Genomic DNA, 21,081 nt, shown 5'->3' on the forward strand with positions numbered 1-21,081 from the left:
TCTACTTCTGTGGATTTTCTATGGCGGTTGGCAACCAACTTTATGGTGCATTACCGCCTCCAACTGGACTGGAGTGTGAACCAGAGACTGGCCTTCTGTGTCCCAGTCTCAGCCTTGTGATGACACTTTCTTGGCCTTCTCTCTCAACCTGAGGACCTCCCTGCCCCCACCTTTTCCTGGATTTTATACAGTTTTCTTCCCTTACTCTCCCTGTTCCACAACTCTTGCCACTTATTTTTAACCACTGTTATTATTAATTCCTTGGCTTCTGTTTTACTGATGGACAATTCAGTCTCAACATTAGGATGTTTAAGAGCCTGCTTGGCAATAATATCCACTTCCTCATTCCCCTCTACTCCCACATGAGCTGGTACCCAGAGGAACATCACAAATATCCCCATCTGTTTCACCCTGTACAAGCACTGCAAAACCTCATACAATAGATCCTGTCTGCTCTGTGACACAAATGAATGTAAGCTGTACAAATGAATCAGTGCAGCACATAAGTCAGAGCAGATGACTACCCTGTCTGGCCTCACCTCCTCCACACACACTGCAGCCAATAGTATGGCCAACAACTCCATTGTGTAAACAGATAAATGATACGTTGCTCTTTTTGTCACTGCCACCTTAAACTCAGGAACACTAAAAGCTGCTCATGTCCTCTCTATTTAGGGGTCCTTTTCATTATTATTTTTATTTATTTATTTCACATTTATTTAACCAGCTAGGTTAGTTGAGAACAAGTTCTCATTTGCAACTGCGACCTGGCCAAGATAAAGTAAAGCAGATTGACATATACAACATCACAGAGTTACACATGGAATAAACAAACATACAATCAATAATACAGTAGAAAAGTCTATTCACAGCATGTGCAAATGAGGTAGGATAAGGGAGGTAAAGGCAATAAATAGGCCATGATGGTGAAGTAATTACAATATAGCAATTAGACACTGGAATGGTAGAATGTGCAGAAGATGAATGTGCAAGTAGAGATACTGGGGTGCAAAGGGGCAAGATAAATAAATAAATACAGTATGGGGATGAGGTAGATTGGATGGGCTATTTACAGATGGGCTATGTACAGGTGCAGTGATATGTGAGCTACTCTGACAGCTGGTGCAAGTGAGGGAGGTAAGAGTCTCCAGCTTTAGTGATTTTTGCAGAACGTTCCAGTCATCGGCAGCAGAGAACTGGAAGGAAAGGCGGCCAAAGGAAGAATTGGCTTTGGGGGTGACCAGTGAGATATACCTGCTGGAGCGCGTGCTATGGGTGGGTGCTGCTATGGTGACTAGTGAGCTGAGATAAGGCGGGGCTTTACCTAGCAGAGACTTGTAGATGACCTGGAGCCAGTGGGTTTGGCGTCGAATATGAAGCGAGGGCCAGCCAACAACAGCATACAGGTCGCAGTGGTGGGTAGTATATGGGGATTTGGTGACAACATTTGTTGAGTAGAGTGTTGGAGACTATTTTGTAAATTACATCGCCGAAATCGAGGATCAGTAGGATTGTCAGTTTTACGAGGGTATGTTTTCCAGCATGAGTGAAGGATGCTTTGTTGTGAAATAGGAAGCAGATTCTAGATTTAATTTTGGATTGGAGATGTTTAATGTGAGTCTGGACGGAGAGTTTACTGTCTAACCAGACACCTAGGTATTTGTAGTTGTCCACATATTCTAAGTCAGAACCGTTCAGAGTTGTGATGCTGGGTGGAAGGGCAGGTGCGGGCAGCGATCGGTTGAAGAGCATGCATTTAGTGGATTGAGAGTTGTATGACATTGAAGCTCGTCTAGAGGTTAGTTAACACAGTGTCCAAAGAAGGGCCAGAGGTATACAGAATGGTGTCGTCTGCGTAGAGGTGGATCAAAGAATCACCAGCAACAAGAGCGACATCATTGATGTATACGGAGAAGAGGGTCGGCCCGAGAATTGAACCCTGTGGCACTCCCATAGAGGCTGCCAGAGGTCCGGACAACAGGCCCTCCGATTTGACACACTGAACTCTATCAGAGAAGTAGTTGGTGAACCAGGCGAGGCAATCATTTGAGAAAACAAGGCTTTTGAGTCTGCCAATAAGAATGTTGTGATTGACAGAGTCGAAAGCCTTAGCCACGTCGATGAATACAGCTGCACAGTAATGTCTCTTATAGATGGCGGTTATGATATTGTTTAGTATCTTGAGCGTGGCTGAGGTGCACCCATGACCAGCTCTGAAACCAGATTGCATAGCAGAGAAGGTACGGTGGGATTTGAAATGGTCGGTAATTTGTTAACTTGGCTTTCAAAGAACTTAGAAAGGCAGGGTAGAATAGATATAGGTCTGCAGCAGTTTGGGTCTAGAGTGTCTCCCCCTTTGAAGAGGGGGATGACTGCGGCAGCTTTCCAATCTTTGGGAATCTCATGCGATACGAAAGAGAGGTTGAACAGGCTAGTAATAAAAGTTGCAACAATTTCGGCAGATCATTTTAGAAAGAGAGGGTCCAGATTGTCTAGCCCGGCTGATTTGTAGGGGTCCAGATTTTGCAGCTCTTTCAGAACATCAGGTATCTGGATTTGGGGAGGCTTGGGCGAGTTGCTGTGGGGGGTGGAGGGCTGTTGATCGGGGTAGGGGTAGCCAGGTGGAAAGCATGGCCAGACGTCGATTTATCGGTGGTGACAGTCTTTCCTAGCCTCAGTGGAGTGGGAAGCTGGGAGGAGGTGCTCTTATTCTCCATGGACTTTACAGTGTCCCAGAACGTTTTTGAGTTTGTGCTAGAGGATGCAAATTTCTGCTTGAAAAAGCTAGCCTTAGCTTTCCTAACTGCCTGAGTATATTGGTTTCTAACTTCCCTGAAAAGTTGCATATCACAGGGGCTGTTCGATGCTAATGCAGAACGCCACAGGATGTTTTTGTGCTGTTCAAGGACAGTCGGGTCTGGAGAGAACCAAGGGCAATATCTGATCCTGGTTCTACATTTTTTGAACAAGGCATGCTTATTTAAGATGGTGAGGAAGGCACTTTTAAAGAATAACCAGGCATCCTCTACTGACGGGATGAGGTCACTATCCTTCCAGGATACCCGGGCCAGGTCGATTAGAAAGGCCTGCTTGCTGAAGTGCTTTAGGGAGCATTTGACAGTGATGAGGGGTGGTCGTTTGACTGCAGACCCATTACGGATGCAGGCAATGAGGCAGTGACCGCTGAGATCTTGGTTGAAAACAGAGGAGGTGTATTTGGAGGGCAAGTTGGTTAGGATGATATCTATGAGGGTGTCCGTGTTTACGGATTTGGGGTTGTACCTGGTGGGTTCATTGATAATTTGTGTGAGATTGAGGGTATCAAGCTTAGATTGTAGGATGGCCGTGGTGTTAAGCATGTCACAGTTTAGGTTACCTAGCAGCACGATCTCTGAAGATAGATGGGGGGCAATCAATTCACATATGGTGTCCAGGGCACAGCTGGGGGCAGTCTATAGCAAGCGGCAACAGTGAGAGACTTGTTTCTGGAAAGGTGGATTTTTAAAAGTAGAAGCTCTAATTGTTTGGGTACAGACCTGGATAGTAAGACAGAACTCTGCAGGCTATCTCTGCAGTAGATTGCAACATCGCCCCCTTTGGCAGTTCTATCTTGTCGGAAAATGTTTTAGTTATGGATGGAAATTTCAGGGTTTTTTGAGGTCTTTCTAAGCCAGGATTCAGACACGGCTAGGACATCAGGGTTGGCAGAGTGTGCTAAAGCAGTGAATAAAACATACTTAGGGAGGATGCTTCTAATGTTAACATGCATGAAACCAAGGCTTTTACGGTTACAGAAGTCAATAAATGAGAGCACCTGGGGACTAGGAGTGGAGCTAGGCACTGCAGGGCCTGGATTAACCTCTACATCACCAGAGGAACAGAGGAGGAGTAGGATAAGGGCACTGCTAACGGCTATCAGGACTGGTCGTCTAGTGCGTTCAGAGCAGAGAGTAAAAGGAGCAGGTTTCTGGGCGAGATAGAATAGATTCGAGGCATAATGTACAGACAGAGATATGTTAGGATGTGAGTTCATTGGAGGTAAACCTAGGCATTGAGTAATGACGAGAGAGATATAGATCCTTAGACCCGTCTGTGAGTATATTTTTAAAAAAGCATAGTATTGTGTTCTTAAATGTTCACTTACAACTGAATCTACTCCTTCCTCAACATCCTTTACCCTCTCAAGCAACCATATATCTATCAGTGGTTGAGGGAAAAATCAAGGTTACAGCAGGAAGAAGCACAGAGGGACTAAACTCCCTCCCAAACATCCCCATCTCTCTCGCCATGCAATTGCCTATCCACCCAAAGCTTGTATTCAGATTTTGTCCATGTTCCCAACACTCTAGGAGCACCTTTTTTTCGGATGTGTGACCTTATGTCTTTTAAGATTTACCCAATATGTCATGGCTAGCTGTTGTCTTCTTAACTTAACCGGCATCTCTCCCAACACTACCTGCATCGCTGCCACCGGGAGGTCCTGAGTGCTCCACAACATATTCTTAGGGCTTGGGACTGGATAACATCTAGCTTTATGATCCATATGCTATACTTCCATAATCCATTGATGACATTAACAGCGCTATATATGACATTTTTAACACCTCTCCATTCCTGACAAGCAAAGCATGTCAAACCAGACCCCCAGGAACCTAAACCCCTCCCACCCTCTCCAGATTCCTTCCATACCGCTTCAGGTATATTTCCTCCCCAACCTTCCTTCTAGAAAAAAATACAGTCTGTGTTTTCTCAACGCAAACTGGAAGCCCCACTGCTCTACTTCCCTAATCGCTTCTTGAACTCTTCTGGCTGTATAGGCAATATTTCTCCCTCTCTTCCACAGCACTCTATAATCCGCAAACAATGACCTCCCAATATCAGGTCTCACCTGAGAGAATACATCGTCAATCATAATGGAGAACAGCAAAGGATGACACTAATGACACTTCCCTCATAGCTTTCTTTTTTTTTTTCTTTTTTTTTGAATTTTACCCCTTTTTCTCCCCAATTTCGTGGTATCCAATTGTTGTAGTAGCTACTATCTTGTCTCATTGCTCCCGTACGGGCTCGGGAGAGATGAAGGCTGAGGAGAGACGAATGTCATGCGTCCTCCGATACACAACCCAGCCGTACTGCTTCTTAACACAGTGCGCCTCCAACCCGGAAGCCAGCCGCACCAATGTGATGCACCTGGCAACCTTGGCTAGCGCGCACTGCGCCCGGCCCGCCACAGGAGTCGCTGGTGTGCGATGAGGCAAGGAGATCCCTACCGACCAATCCCTCCCTAACCCGGATGACGCTCGGCCAATTGTGCGTCGCCCCACGGACCTCCCGGTCGCGGCCGGTTACGACAGAGCCTGAGCGCGAACCCAGGGACTCTGATGGCACAGCTGGCGCTGCAGTACAGCGCCCACTGCGCCACCCGGGAGGCCCACCTCATAGCTTTCTAACATAGAGCTCCCCACCCTCACTTGTATTGATGGCCCAAAAATAAAATCCTTTATCCAGTTAAAAACCCTTCCTCCAACCCCCATGTTATCCAGCTGGATAAGTAGGCCTTCGTTCCACATCATATCATAAGCCATCTCTACATCAAAGAAAACGGCTACCACCATCTCCTCATCTGCCTGTGCCATCCGTTTGACTGACTCAAGGCACAATACAGGAACCATCTTTCCTAAACCCACTTTAATCTGGTGACATTAGTCCTCTACTCTCCAGAAAGTAAGTCAGCCTTTCCATTATCATTATTTCCATAAGTTTACATATGTGAGATGTCAGCTTGAAGGACTAGTAGGGTCTTTCCCTGGTTTCTGTATTGGCACAACTACCGCCTGCTTCAACTTCCAGGCAGTTTCCCTTTCAACCTCACCTTATTATAAAGGCCCAATATTTTCCCCATTGCTGTGTCACTGAGATGAACAATCATAATGTAACACATCTCATCCTTCCCAAGAGATGTTACCCCAGCTTTAGCTAATGCACTCTTCATCTCAGCCAATGTAAAAGGGCCAATTCAACCATCTCTTTCTGATCCAGGAACCCCAGATGTTCTCCTCTGACCCTCTCTCTCCCCCACCATCTCTTTCTGATCCAGCAACCCTGGATGTTCTCCTCTGACCCTATCTCTCCCCCATGCTGCCCCTCTTCTGTCAGATTATTAGAGCTGTGCACCTTCACAAATACCTGGGCTGACATCTCTGCATTCTCCACATCTCTCACTGCAACAATCCCCCTACTTTTCAGCACAGGGAGATCCCAATCTCTTCTTACCCCACTCATCCCCCATACCTCTCCCACAGGAGTGGTCCTGCCTATGTTTCCACAGAACCAGTGCCAATACTCCTCCTAGCTGTCCTAATGATCCTCCTTACTACTGCTTGTGCTTGTTTATACTGAATCAGGTGCTGGTAATTATGGGACCTTATCAACATTCTGAAAGCGCTGTTTCTAGTCTTCACTGCTTCTCTACACCCTTCACTCCACTGCATTACTCTTTCTCCCCCTATCAAGACTTCCACTGAAGGGGGCTCCACTCCCTGTTCGGGTAGTGCTCGGCGGTCTGTGTCACCAGTCTACTAGCTGCCACCGATTCCTTTTCTGTTGGTTTTGTCTTGATTGTTTTCACCTGTATTTTATTCTTTATTTTTTTTTACCTTTATTTAACCAGGCAAGTCAGTTAAGAACAAATTCTTATTTTCAATGATGGCCTAGGAACAGTTGGTTAACTGCCTGTTCAGGGGCAGAATGACAGATTTGTACCTTGTCAGCTCAAGGTTGGAACTTGCAACCTTCCGACTACTAGTCCAACGCTCTAACCACTAGGCTACCCTGCTGCCCCATTGTTAAGTAATTAGGGGCTATTTAAACTCCCAGGTCCCTCCTGCTTTTGTGCGCGTTTATCCTTTATGTCAGTGGTGTATTATTGTTTTGCTCTTACGTGTTTGCTGTCCGTTATTTTCCCTGGTTGGGGGACTTATCGGTTTATTGGTCATTTTGCCTGGTAGTTGGCTGGACTCAGCTGAATCAAACGTATTCATTGGAAGCCCTGCTCTCTGTGCCTGATTCCACACCCACCACGCCTAGCGATCCGTGACACCCCCATCTACCCACAGTAATCACCTGTTTTGAGGCCCCTACTATTGCTCCTCTTATTCCGTCATTGACTGGTGCAGTATCTGAATTAAGATCTACCTGAGACAGCTCCTGTTCACCCAACTCTTGAAACTGACACCACTCCACTTTTCCAAATATCAATTTCTTACTGATTCTTCCTCCCTCATGATAGGATGATAGTGATCACTACCTACTGTACAGTACAGTCGTGGCCAAAAGTTTTGAGAATGACACAAATATTAATTTCCACAAAGTTTGCTGCTTCAGTGTCTAGATATTTTTGTCAGATGTTACTATGGAATACTGAAGTATAATTACAAGCATTTCATAAGTGTCAAAGGCTTTCATTGACAATTACATGAAGTTGATGCAAAGAGTCAATATTTTTAGTGTTGACCCTTCTTTTTCAAGACCTTTGCAATCTGCCCTGGCATGCTGTCAATTAACTTCTGGGCCACATCCTGACTGATGGCAGCCCATTCTTGCATAATCAATGCTTGGAGTTTGTCAGAATTTGTGGGTTTTTGTTCTTCCTGTAGATTCCTCCAAAACCTCCCAACTACATCTGCCTTCCATTGAATTTGAGATCCAGAGCAGATTCATTTCCAGTTACTGGGTCAATCCTGGTTCCCCTGCCGTCATTAAGACTCACAAGCCCTTTCTCGGGAATTGTAAACTTCAGAGAGGATGTGTTTAGTTTCTGTGCCATTGTGCAATTTGTCAACTTTGCCACATGGTGCTGTGTCTCCTCATTCTTCTCATTATTATGAGGACCAAAGGATGCTCGAAAGCAGTGTTTACCAACCAGGGGTACTTGGCCTATCCACAGGGGGTACATGAGAAGACTCATGAGACAATAGGCTTACTGGTGAAGTGCACATGAGGGGTGCATCAGGGGGACACCGGGCAGAGCAAAATTCAGTTGATGGTACAGTAACCCAAAAGGTTGCAAACCACTGCTCCAAAGGATGCCGCTCGAACCCAAAATAAGTTTAATTAGGAAATATAATATTTTGCCCTTCTTTCAAATCACAAAAACACATTATACTAACTCAGTATGAATCTGGTAATGTTTGGCTTGTGTGACTTTCCCATGAAGAGTCACAGATGAATAATACAAATATTTGACAACACTCTTCTAGTCTGGATATAATCTTAGCATATTTGACAGAGCACATAATTTTGTTGTGAGCAAGCAGAGGTTTTTCATAGCATGATGAATCCTTGAACTTCCTGAAAAGAGAATGGGTGTGGGTGCAGGCTGATTGTGAGTTGGTGGTTTAGACTATCAGTTTGATTGAAGCACTTCTCATGTGTTCTTTGTGAGCATAGAAGTCAGCGGAGGCGGCTAAAGTGAGTAAGCAAAGCTATAGAACAGCTGTGTGTATCTTATATAACCCTACCACCAACGCTTGCGCCCATAAACACAGGAAAAGTTCAAACAATGACAAAAGACGGTCATAAAATATATCTTTTGTCTATTCATTCAGCATTTTAATCTTTTTTTCACCATCACTTTGTTTCACTTTCATAGCATCTCTTTTTTTTGTCCATGTGTGTAATAGGGTAGGGAGCCAAAAGCAGGCCTGTTTGAATCATTCTAACATGTAAACACTTAACTTAATGGATTATTTCAGAAGGACGCCTTACGCAAGACCACTCAGGCCTTGCTATCATCATGCACTATGTCTTATTCCTGTCACTAACTAGCCTGAGAATAGAAGACACCCAGTGTCATCATCCTGACAAGACAGGACACAGCTGGAAGTCCATCTGCATTTCCTGTATTCACAGAAATGACTGGATGTTTGTTGAAGGGTATAAGAAAAGTCACAGTGTGACGTCAGTGGGACAGCAGAGTTGTGTAGGATGTTCTTGGGGTGGCAGGTAGCCTAGTGGTTAGAGCGTTGGGTTGGAAGGTTGCTGGATTGAGTCCCCGAGCTGACATGGTAAAAACCTGTTGTTCTCCCCCTGAACAAGGCACTGTTCCCTGGTAGGCCATCATTGTAAATAAGAATTTGTTCTTGACTATAAAAAGATTTATAGGGTACAGAGTGCTCAGTGTGATCTGATATAGGTGATACTTTCTGTTGTCGAATAGATCAGAACTCTAGGATGTGGTATAGGCCTACTGATAAACGGGACCTTTTACTATGATGAGAACCTGTTGTTTTGGCCGAGCAAACAACCTCTGGGCTGTCACACTGCATTAGTGCTCTGCAGGGGAGGTTTCAATGGAAAACGCAGCAAGCAGCAGTTTATGGGAATTTCTTTGTTTTAAAAGCTTACAGATTATACTGAGTAATCAGAGGCGTCATGCCCATAGGGGGCACAGGGACACATGCCCCCTCAGATTTGTCCTGTTAAAATCTTTTTGAAAAAAATAAACAAAATTCTCTGTAATACTACTAGCCACTTAGCAATTTTATGAAGTTGTCTTTAGCTGTCCCAGATAAGTTCCCAATCTCCTAACCTCATATCTAGCTACCAATAAGCCCTTTCAGGCTATCAATCAAGTTAGATCAGCTTGCTAGTCTAACTATTTTAACCCACATGTCTGCTGGAAAGTTTGGTATACTTTTAGAAAAGCAAGCAATAACTAAATGTACTGAATAAGACACATTCCTTTCAATCTTTTACACAGATTTTAGCAGAGATGCAGAGAAGAATATTTAGTTTCTTAAAAAAAACACCTGTCAAGAGGATACAGATAAATAAAGAGCATATTTTTTTATACATAGGATTAAGCACAATGATTATGGTTTCAGATTGCAGGAAAAAGCTGTTTCAGGTGTTTGAAAAAGGCAAAATTCTCAAACTTAACCCCCTCCGCCCCCACACCCCCACCCCCATCCTCTGGCATCCTCACTTACTTTGTGCCCCCTCAGATTTTGGGGATGCATGATGCCCCTGTAAGTAATGGTACCCCATAGTCATCTGGTCTCCAAATGTAGAGAATGAGCGGCATCCATCTGGCAGCACCCTTTCATTACATTTTAGCCAGCAGCATACCACCCTGTATTCCACTGCTGGCTTCCCTCTGAAGCTAAACAGGGTTGGTCCTGGTCGGTCCCTGAATGGGAGACCAGATGCTGCTGGATGTGGTGTTGGAGGCACTTTTTCCTCTGGTCAAAATAACTATCCCAGTGCCCCAGGGCAGTGATTGGGGATATTGCCCAGTGTTAAGTGTTGTCTTTCAGATGGGATGTTAAATGGGTGCCCTGACTCTCTGTGGTCATTGAAGATCCCATGGCACTTATTGTAAGAGTAGGGGTGTTAACCCCGGTGTCCTGGCTAAATTCCCAATCACACCATCATGGCCACCTCATCATCCCCATCAGCTTCCAATTGGCTCATTCATCCCCCCTCCTCTCTCTGTAAATATTCCCTAGGTTGTTGCTGTAAATGAGAATATGTTCTCAGTCTACTTACCTGGTAAAATAAGGGTTCAATTTTAAAAAGAATGCAGTGTGAATGAGACAGACAGTGAAGCAAGCACCACAGCAGCTTCAGCTTCAGCAACCCCCCTGCAAATCAAACATGTGTTGTTCATTCTCTACAGATATTTGGTCTCTGGATGCTGTTAACATTCTCAACTAGGAAACATAAAAAAACTTTCCTGTGGGAAATATCTCGTGGGGCCATGGACATGGCACTTGATCAACTTAAAAATACACATGTCAACTTAAAAACACACTCCTACAGTATATTAGCCCTAGGTCAAATCTTTAGGCTAAATCTCAGGGACCGTATTTATAGTCTCCCAGTCAAAGAGCTGTATTATCCATATTATCTTCATTTTACCACTGTTACTCTTTGTGAATAAGGGCCCTTAACTGTGATCCGACGTACAATATCATGTAGTGGGTGGTATTTCGCATGTACAGTAATGTTTTGGGCTGTTGTTGTTTGTTCATACTATTGGTTGTCTGTTCCTTGTTTGCTTCATAAGATGTGTGACATTCTGTGAGCTGTCCAATCTAACTGATTTGAACATAAAATGAAATCTCAGATCCCTTCGAAAATAAACATCTGAGTTCCTGTTTGTGTTTCGAAATCCTATGTCCTTGTTGTCACTTTGAAATTAAGTTTTTGTGTACATGCGGTCTGTGTTTGGTAGTGTAAGTGCGATCTGTGTCCAATTCTATGTTTATCTATGTTGTATCAGTCCAACCAGAAACCATCTGGTTGTGAGATGACCGTGCATCCTTCCCTGTAAGTGTACTGTTAGTATATAGTACAATATACTGCTGCACTTGGAGACATTATTTACTTTTTTCTTCATTTCTTCATTCATCAGTACAATACTTATGGAGCATTGGAGCTAGGCCACCGTATATTAGCTCAATTTCTCCCTCACTTCAATTGTTGACTGAAATTCACACTAACAAATTGAAACGGTAAACTCACACACAGTGGCACATAAATAAAAACAGTTTAAAAATGTCCACTTTTACAAAGAGCAGCTTTACCATTTACTGACCTAGCAAAGATGTGCCAAAGTGTCAGCTCAATGCAATAGTCAAACTATCCAAGGTAAGTGTTTCCTTCCTAGATTCGTAAGGGACTGAAAGTCCAGCAGTAAACACACTTTTCTGCGAGTGGAGATCTTATCTGAAGGACATGGAACATACCATCAATGATGGGAACGGAGCTTAAAGTAAATACAGAAGCAGTGCTTTATGGGAAACACATGGAGTGCATCTGATCAAACTAATCTGAATACAGTGAGCGTGTTCCAAATGGCACCCAATTTACTACACATTTCCCTATGGGCCCTGGTCAAAAGTAGTGCACTATAAAGGGATTAGGATGCATTTTAGGATGCACACACTGTCTCCCTCTGACTTCCTGCCTTAAGGGCAATGACACTTTTGTTTAATAAACAACACAGCTATTTCAGTCTTAAACAGTCACTCAACCAGATCTCTGCCAATGGAAGCCCTGCTGGCCTTTTACTTAATTAACGATCAACATAGATGCAGGGCTTCAGACTGACTGAAAATGAATAGAACCACGGAAGGGTAGGCAACACTTTTGAAGAAAATAACATGAATCGTTTTCTAAAAAAAGCCATGTCAGGAAATGAAAAGAGAAATACAGGAACACTTGAGTGGCCGTATAGTCGCAGCAGTACTTAGGATGACATACTGTACACAGCACAAAGATGAGGACACACAAGTCAAAACCAGTCTGTTCTGTGTGCATTATGAATAAGACAAGCCAACGCCTTTGTTTGGAATGGAAAGTTACTGGTATGAGTAAGAACCTCAAGCTGAAACCCATCTTATCGTCACACATCACAGCTAAATCAAGGATTGAGTATCTGTTGAGGAGTGGCTTAATGCAAAGGGACAGATTAAAAATTCTAATAAATGTTAAAAACGGCACATTGGTCACCAAATGTCTAAACATGTTGTACCGTGCTGAACAGGCAGCTATGTTTACCTTCTCAGGATTGGGACTGTGTAGCTTTCAGCCTTAACAGTTGGTCTGTCGGCTTATTTCGAGTCCCATGTAGGTGACCTGGCCGTCTTGTCTATGTAATCTTATTCATTATGATCTAATTCCTTCTTTGCTGTGAGACATCATATTAATACGGGCTCCAACGACAGCTGGGTTTGGGTTCTGATACTGAAACATTTAATGTAAACATTCAATATATTACAAGGACATTATATTTGGTTTTCCAATCATAAAATGGTTAAAGATTAGATCATGTTTATTGACTTTTATTAATATAGTAAATACTGGACCCATTCGTCCAGGAGGAGTTCGGTCAAATGAACATTTCAGTCCTATACATTTCTGATCATAAAGTTTGTATATAAATATAATGAAGCAATGAAATAAGTCCGGTTCCAAATCCCAAATCCATATTGTGTGGGTATAACATGTCAGCACCACAGCCTTCCACATCTCTGATATCTTCCTCAATCTATTCCAACCTCCTGTCATGAGGTCAGTAAGTGAAAATGCTGCACCTCACTAAATGTTTAGTTGCAAGTACACACTGTGTAAGGGGGTCCCTTCAACCAGTGGATGTCTAGTCTGTCAAATCACTTCCTGTGTCCACTTAGGCTCCTGCTGATATCAAATGGTCCTGTTACTGTAATCCTTCTAGAGTGGGTCATTGGCCCCTGATTCCATATGCATGAAATTATGTCTTGTCCACTCTCTGCACTTCCTCATTCTGGAGCTCCATGGGTGGGTTTGGCAGTGAGAGTTTTGGCCCAACGGGGAAAGGCTTTTCCCGTGAGAATGTGGGGGCCTCAGGGGGCCTCTGGGGCTTACACAGTGTCAGCTTCCTCCAGAGGAAGCGCAGCACCGAGGGGCTGAGGATGATGAAGAGCCAGGGGTCGATGATGGAGTTGAAGGACAGCAGGCGGAGAGCAGCGAGATCAGTGCCATAGCTCTCATTTGACCTGCCCATGAAGTTGATGAACACACGGAGCTATGGGGGACACACACACAGACAGACACACACACAAAGAGAAAATGCATCACAGTCAGTTATTCGGAATTTCAATATCAACAAAATATGGTTATCAAGTAAGACAGTATCCTTATGATCTATTAAAGGCTAGGAAGTATTGGTTGCAGCTAGTAGGCTTGAGCAATAACAGGTGCAAGAACACTGCAATAAGTACATGGAAATACAATACATAAACAATCACAATATGTCAATGGTCTTGCTCCTTGTAAGCCTTTCATTATTGACATGTTAAATGTTTAAATTGGGTTGTTGTTGTTTATGATGATGTAACAGGACATGGCTTGGGACATGGTTATGTTAAAGAGCACCATTTTGAACTGTAACATATGTGAAGAAGAGATGCTTGGGTTGAGAGAAGGGAGGACACACACACACACACACACACACACACACACACTGCACATTAGACAGTGTCTCAATATTTTCAACACTTTGACCTGCAACATCGAAACGAATGCTCTTACCACTAAAGGAAACGAACAGATGACAAAGGTCACCGTTATGAACACCAAAAGCAGAAGATGCTCCACTTCCTCTGTCATAGAGAGGGATCTTTGGTAGAACCGTATCCGTCGCGTTAAAACACGCGCTTTGCACCTCCTATACATCATAATTAAGTGGTAGACGACAGATAAGTTACAGACCACTGTGGTAGAAATCATGAGGAGAGTCAATGACGCATACACACCGACGTGTACTTTTGGTTTGGTTTCTAATGGGACCATGTCAAAGAAGCACCAAGTCCCCGGGCAATATTGAACGTATTTTCCAAAGCCCACGAAAGGTGCTAGGCAGAAAAGGATGCAGATCAGGTAGATGAGTGTAATGGTGATGTATCCGCAGCGTTTTCTCAAGTGCCGTTCGTAAAAATACGGGTGTCCAAAGGAGAGGTAGCGCTCCAAAGCCATGGCACACAGAATGGCCAAAGTGGCGAGGCTGAAAAAAGTCATGCTGAACCCAAAATAGTTGCATACTGCTCCGTTTTCACCCATACCCATCAAGGTCCTGTTTTGTGTATAGGAGGCTAGTACGAGAGGACTGACGGAGAAGGTACCCAGTAGGTCCGTAATCACCAGCGCGGTCACCAGCACCTGGAAAAGGGATGGACTTTGCCTCCGGCGCCGCATCTCCAAAAGGACCAAGGCGATTACATTTCCGAGAACTCCCGCCGAGAACATTGCCGCGGACATATAGAGATTTCCGGACGAGACATTGTCTCTGTCACCGCAGGTTAATTTAGCTTTGTAATCCATAAAAAAAGAAGTAACCTACTCCACTAAGCGGTAAGCGCATGGCCTGATCAATGTGACTTTTATGTTATACTGTTACACAGATCAGTTCACACAAAAGAACAACGTCCGCATCCAACTGACATAAGAAAAGCGGCTCATCTCGTGTCAACAAAAACTCGGATTTCTTTTCAGTCCCACCCACCACCCACCACCCACACACGCAACCATGTGGTTCCGTGTGCTGAGAGTGTAGTGTGAGCCCACACTGTGCGGGTTCCTCTGCCCAGGCGTTGCTGACGCATTTCAGATCTTACAACGCATGGATAGGTATAAACTAATGCCGTGTTCAAAACAACTGGGAGCTCGGAACTCAGAATTCGCAATTCTTCGACTTCCGACTTCGGTGTTCCCAGTTGTTTTGACCACGGCATATGACTACTGTCAGCCTGCTCAGGTGGAGAAGTGCGCACTACCCACTATTCATTTATTTTTGAAGGTTGTATTACTTACCCTCGGATTTAATTTGTTTTCAGTTTCTGTTTAGGCCTACTGTTATAAGTCTGCCTGATAAATTCCACTTTAATATGTAGCCTTCTTTTGTATAGGTCTACAGGTCGAGAGTGGTGGCTGATGGCAGGGGCTAATAGAAACACATGGAAATAATTTATGGAACTGTATCCAACATCAAACAAATCATTTCCATGTGTTTCATACCATTGCACGTATCCCATTCTAGCCATTACTATGAGCCGACATCCCCTCACCAGTCTCCTCTTCTTTCAGGGATGTGCTTGTCGTGACTTCTGATGAATAAAGATATTGTACAAAGATATTGTGGAAAATAAGGAAGAAAATCATGTATTTTATTTATTTTTATTTATACAAAGCCACACTGGGACACTTTGGACTAACTCCTTGAGATCCACAACTAGTGACTTCTCAGGCCTTCAAAGGCTTACCTTAATGAATTGAACCTGGAGTTCCTATCAGCTCAAAATGATTTGTTTTCATATCGTATAAAGCTGTTCTTTCTTTTTAAACAGAGCTGTCTTTATTAAGAGCTGTCATTTTATTGTGAGGAACTGTAGTTTTATCAGATATTTATTCTGTTTTGTGAGTGATATTTCTTGTTGAAGATAAAGTAAAAGATAAGGTAGAAGATATTGTAGAAGATAAGGTAGAAGTTATTGTAGAAGATAAGGTAGAAGTTATTGTAGGAGATAAGGTAGAATATATTGTAGAAGATAAGGTAGAAGATATTATAGGAGCTAAGGTAGAAGATATTGTAGAAGATAAGGTAGAGTATATTGTAGGAGAAAAGGTAGAATATAAGGTAGAAGATATTGTAGGAGATCCATACAAGTGAATTGATCTGGGGCCGTTTGTATCAAGTGCTAATCTAAGATCAGTTCTAAGACACATTATGAATACAGGTCCAGATAGTTAAAATATATCTGAGGCCTGTTTTTAGGGACTAAATCTATGATGCATGAATAATTTATCCCAAGGGCAGAATTCAGCTCAGCAGTTGACTGTTGTTCTAGACTCTCTCCACTAGATGGCGGTCTTAGTAGGGTCTACTGTCTACTTCGAGAAACGCTAATGGCTGTTCATCTTGAGTTTACACAAGACAACAAACAGTAAAAACATAAAAATACCTTGGATAACTGAGATAAGAAAGGTTATACTTCATTGGATATTGATATAGCCTCCAAAATGGTCTTGCAGTGCTACAGGGTTATATTAAATGTGTTTTGTGTGAGAGTATCACTATGGATCAGGGATTGAACCCTCTTTGACCTTAGTCATGGTCATTGGATTTCTTTATTTGTATTTATTCTTTATTATTTAGGCAGGGAGTTCCATTGAGTCCAAGGCCTCTGTTGGAAGATGATGTAAAACGTTACAGTATATTCATACCTCTTCCCTCAGTTGGTGTGATGAACCAATGGGACATGTTGACTACCTGACTGAGACTATGAGACATACAATAAACATGGTAGCATTTAATAACTACCTTTCATTCAGATCTCTCTCTAAGTGCTTTCTCACTCGCCCAGAAACAGAAGACGCATAATTCCAAGAAATTAAAGAACCACAGTGGGAGAGGAGGGAGGGAGAGAGAGAGGGGAAGGAGTCTCTCTCTCTCTCGGCCTTGAAAGAGAGGTGTAAATGGGTACGACACATGCATGACACACACACACGCACACACGTAATACTACTAGCCACTTAACTGGCAGGGTTGGTGGACTTTAGAAAAGCAAGCGATAACTATGTTTTTTTACATTCACTTTGGCAGTAATTTCAGAACCTTGTGGTCATTTTCAAAACTAGACACAAAACTCAAAGCGGTCATCACTTGTAACTGTCACGCCCTGGCCATAGAGAGGCTTTTTATTCTCTATTTTGGTTAGGCCAGAGTGTGACTAGGGTGGGCATTCTATGTCCTTTTTTCTATGTTTTGTATTTCTATGTCTTGGCCTGGTATGGTTCTCAATCAGGGACAGCTGTCTATCGTTGTCTCTGATTGAGAACCATACTTAGGTACCCTTTTCCCCCACCTGTTTTGTGGGAAGTTAACTTTGTTCAGGGCACATAGCCCAAAGCTTCACGGTTTGGTTTTGGTCTTTGTTTTGTCTGCGTCATTTTTAATAAAAAGAAAATGTACGCTTACCATGCTGCACCTTGGTCCAGTCCTTCAGCCAGCCGTGACATGTAACACAGGCTGTCCAATGTTCAAAACATTGCATTGTGCATTCATATCTTTAAGGAAACCTTGCACTTGCAGAATCATTGGTTCAAATAACTAATTTATCATGAAATACCATAGGAACATTCATTTAGGTCACACACACACAAGATACCGATAGTTTCCCTGTGTAGTTGTTTGTACAATCATTAAATATTGTAATACATCACTGTAAAAGGACTAGTAGAGAGAATACCACAGACACAGTGGAATCATTGAACAAAATCTGAAATGTATTTTGAAATACAATAAAATCACAACATAGGTTTCTTTGAATCGAAGCAGAAATAATTAGCTACAAAAAAGAAAACAATAAAAGGTCAACTGTAGTGTTCCTCACCTGTCTTACTGTAAAACATCACTGTAGTGTTCCTCACCTGTCTTACTGTAAAACATCACTGTAGTGTTCCTCACCTGTCTTACTGTAAAACATCACTGTAGTGTTCCTCACCTGTCTTACTGTAAAACATCACTGTAGTGTTCCTCACCTGTCTTACTGTAAAACATCACTGTAGTGTTCCTCACCTGTCTTACTGTAAAACATCACTGCAGTGTTCCTCACCTGTCTTACTGTAAAACATCACTGTAGTGTTCCTCACCTGTCTTACTGTAAAACATCACTGTAGTGTTCCTCACCTGTCTTACTGTAAAACATCACTGTAGTGTTCCTCACCTGTCTTACTGTAAAACATCACTGCAGTGTTCCTCACCTGTCTTACTGTAAAACATCACTGTAGTGTTCCTCACCTGTCTTACTGTAAAACATCACTGTAGTGTTCCTCACCTGTCTTACTGTAAAACATCACTGTAGTGTTCCTCACCTGTCTTACTGTAAAACATCACTGTAGTGTTCCTCACCTGTCTTACTGTAAAAAGCAGAACAAAGGGTTGATTACTGTACTTCTATATTTCCAACAACCCTGTCTTGTGGATTTGGCCACAGGTTGTCATCCACATCACAATGGATGTTTTCATTAGCCAAACATCTTGGGAAGAATCTTCGGGCGAATCCAGGCCTGACACTGGTCTGCTGTGATGTCATTGCATGCGTCATCCATGGCCTGGAGAAGGGTGGCTTGTTCGTGAGGGCGCCTATCATATACCTTCCACCTCCTCAATAAAATCCTCAATCGGGTTAAGGAAAGGAGAGTATGGGGGTAAGTACAGGGTGGTAAATTGTGGATGGGCCTGAAACCATGCTTGCACCATTTGAGCCTGGTGGGTGGAACATGACATTATCCCACACAATGACATAGGTCACGCCATCAGCTCTACAGACCTGATTAAGCTCATCAAGAAAGGTTACAAGGAGAGCTGCATTATATGATCCAATATGAGGTCTGCATCCCACCACACCATCTTCTGATATAGCCACACATGGTGATGTTGGCCCCACATTGTCCAGGTACTTGGATGGTTGCCCGCTGGCCAATGAAATTCTGACCTCTCCTCCTTGTCTTGGCCAGGTTGAAGCCTACCTCATCCAAAAAAGAGGAATTTGCAATGGTTTTCGTCAGCATCCAGCTCCATCACCCTCTAAAAATACATTTTGGAAAGAGAATTACTGATTACAATGATGTAGAATTTTGGGCAATTTTTCACAACAGGCATCTTGAAACTAAACATACCTGAACATACTTTAACATACTCAGTCCTCAGTTGTTTCAATCTGTCCTCATTTCTTTCAAAAGGCACATGGTATAGCTGTTTTAGAGACACCTGGTGACTTTTCAGCATGCGTGCAACAGTCAGCAAACTGATGGCTTCCACATTGTTGAACATGTCGTTATTGTCCAAGATGAGCTGCCGAATTTCTGTAAGGCGAATATCATTTCTGGCCCAAACCAAATTGACTACAGCCCGCTCTTTGCTCTTGCTGCCGCTGTCTTGGTCCGTGGCCTTGTCAAATCAAATCAAATCAAATGTATTTAGAAATCCCTTCTTACATCAGCTGATATCTCAAAGTGCTGTACAGAAACCCAGCCTAAAACCCCAAACAGCAAGCAATGCAGTTGGAGAAGCATGTCCTCTACCACATTCCCCCACACCTCTCAAACGAGGCCCACGACCACCTCTCAGAAGGATTGTTTGTCCCCTGCCATTCCTTTGACCACCACGTCTTCCTCGTCTTCCTCCTCCCACTGCTTGGCCTCTATTGTGACCTGGATCACCTGCAGGCTCCACGTTATCACTATGTTGTTGTAGGTGGATACCACTCATTTCACTATTTACTCCTACCACAATGTGAAATCAATCATCAGTAACGAGTTGGCAGTATTGGAAAAGCAATTACAAGGGCCTGCATACATACACTCACCGGCCACTTTATTAGGTACACCTGCGTGTTAACGCTAATAGCCTGCTCCTTCAAACAGCGAATCATGTGGCTGCCTGCAACTCAATATATAGAGTAAATAGAGTAGAGAGCTTAAGATGTTGTTCAACCAAACATTAGAACAGGCAAGATGAGTAATCTAAGCAACTTTGACCGTGGTACGATTGTTGGTGTCACACATGCTGCCCTCCTGGGATTTTTACAGACTACAGCCTCTAGAGTTTACAGAGAACAGTGCAATACACAAAACACATTCAGTGAGGGAAAGTTCTGTGGGCAAAAATATCTTGGTAAGTGAGAGAGGTCAGAGGAGAATGTCCAGACTCATTGAAGCTAACAGAAAGGCCACAAATGCTCAAATAACAGCTGTTTAAAACAGTGGTGTGCAGAATGGCTTCTCTTAACGTACAACACCATGAATAATTCAGGCTGTTGTGGAGGCAAAAGGGGGTCCTACCCAGTACTAGATAGGTGTACCTAATAAAGTAGGTGTACAGTAATGTCAAATCTGAAAACATGGTCTGGAAAAGTGGTACATGCGACCATAGAATCAGTGTCTGATAAAGAATGATGATGAAATATTACATTCATAGATAATGTAGTCCAATGTGTTCATGTTCCAAAGTAATTGGTGTCAATAGATCTCGTTATCCTGAAACTTTCATGATCTAAACATGGAATATTGTTTGTCAGTTTCCGTAAAACTATGCATTAAGAGCAATGCAACAGTTACTTATCATTTTGATCAGTTGTATCAATGGCTAGTTAGATCATTGTAATGAAATGAATAGACAGTCATCTCAGATGCAATGTCTGAATTGCGTTTTGCTATTTTGTCATTTTGAACAGGTGATTTTAGTTCAATGAACAAATGATCTTAGCTTTATGTGTGTTGCATCCAAGCAATTGGAAAAAGTGTTAGAATTTTGAAAAATGTGCATTTTGATCATCGGTTGTGAATTTTGTGTCGAGAGTTCTGAAAAATGACATCAAGGTTCTGAAATTTGTGCCAAAGTGATTGTAAAAAACTGTAAATATGCTGAATAAGACTCACATTGCTTTCAATTTTTACCCATCAGTCAGGAGGATACAGACAGCTCAAGAGGTATGCTTAGATATGCAGAGAAATATACACAGAATCAAAAATATACAT

The 21,081-nt window shown here is 42.9% G+C and overlaps 1 protein-coding gene across 1 annotated transcript; it reads right to left on the reverse strand.

Annotated features, from left to right (window-relative positions):
* Positions 1 to 11,355: 11,355 nt before the first annotated feature.
* LOC110522542 (prostaglandin E2 receptor EP2 subtype) lies at positions 11,356 to 15,088 on the reverse strand. Its single transcript, XM_021600993.2, has 2 exons — positions 14,077 to 15,088; positions 11,356 to 13,570 (listed from the first exon to the last, which is right to left on the reverse strand). The coding sequence occupies exons 1-2, from the start codon at positions 14,863 to 14,865 to the stop codon at positions 13,277 to 13,279; spliced, it is 1,083 nt and encodes a 360-aa protein (XP_021456668.1). The 5' UTR covers positions 14,866 to 15,088; the 3' UTR covers positions 11,356 to 13,276.
* Positions 15,089 to 21,081: the final 5,993 nt, after the last annotated feature.

This window comes from Oncorhynchus mykiss, chromosome 4 (assembly GCF_013265735.2).
Source record: "Oncorhynchus mykiss isolate Arlee chromosome 4, USDA_OmykA_1.1, whole genome shotgun sequence".
Classification (NCBI taxonomy): domain Eukaryota; kingdom Metazoa; phylum Chordata; class Actinopteri; order Salmoniformes; family Salmonidae; genus Oncorhynchus; species Oncorhynchus mykiss.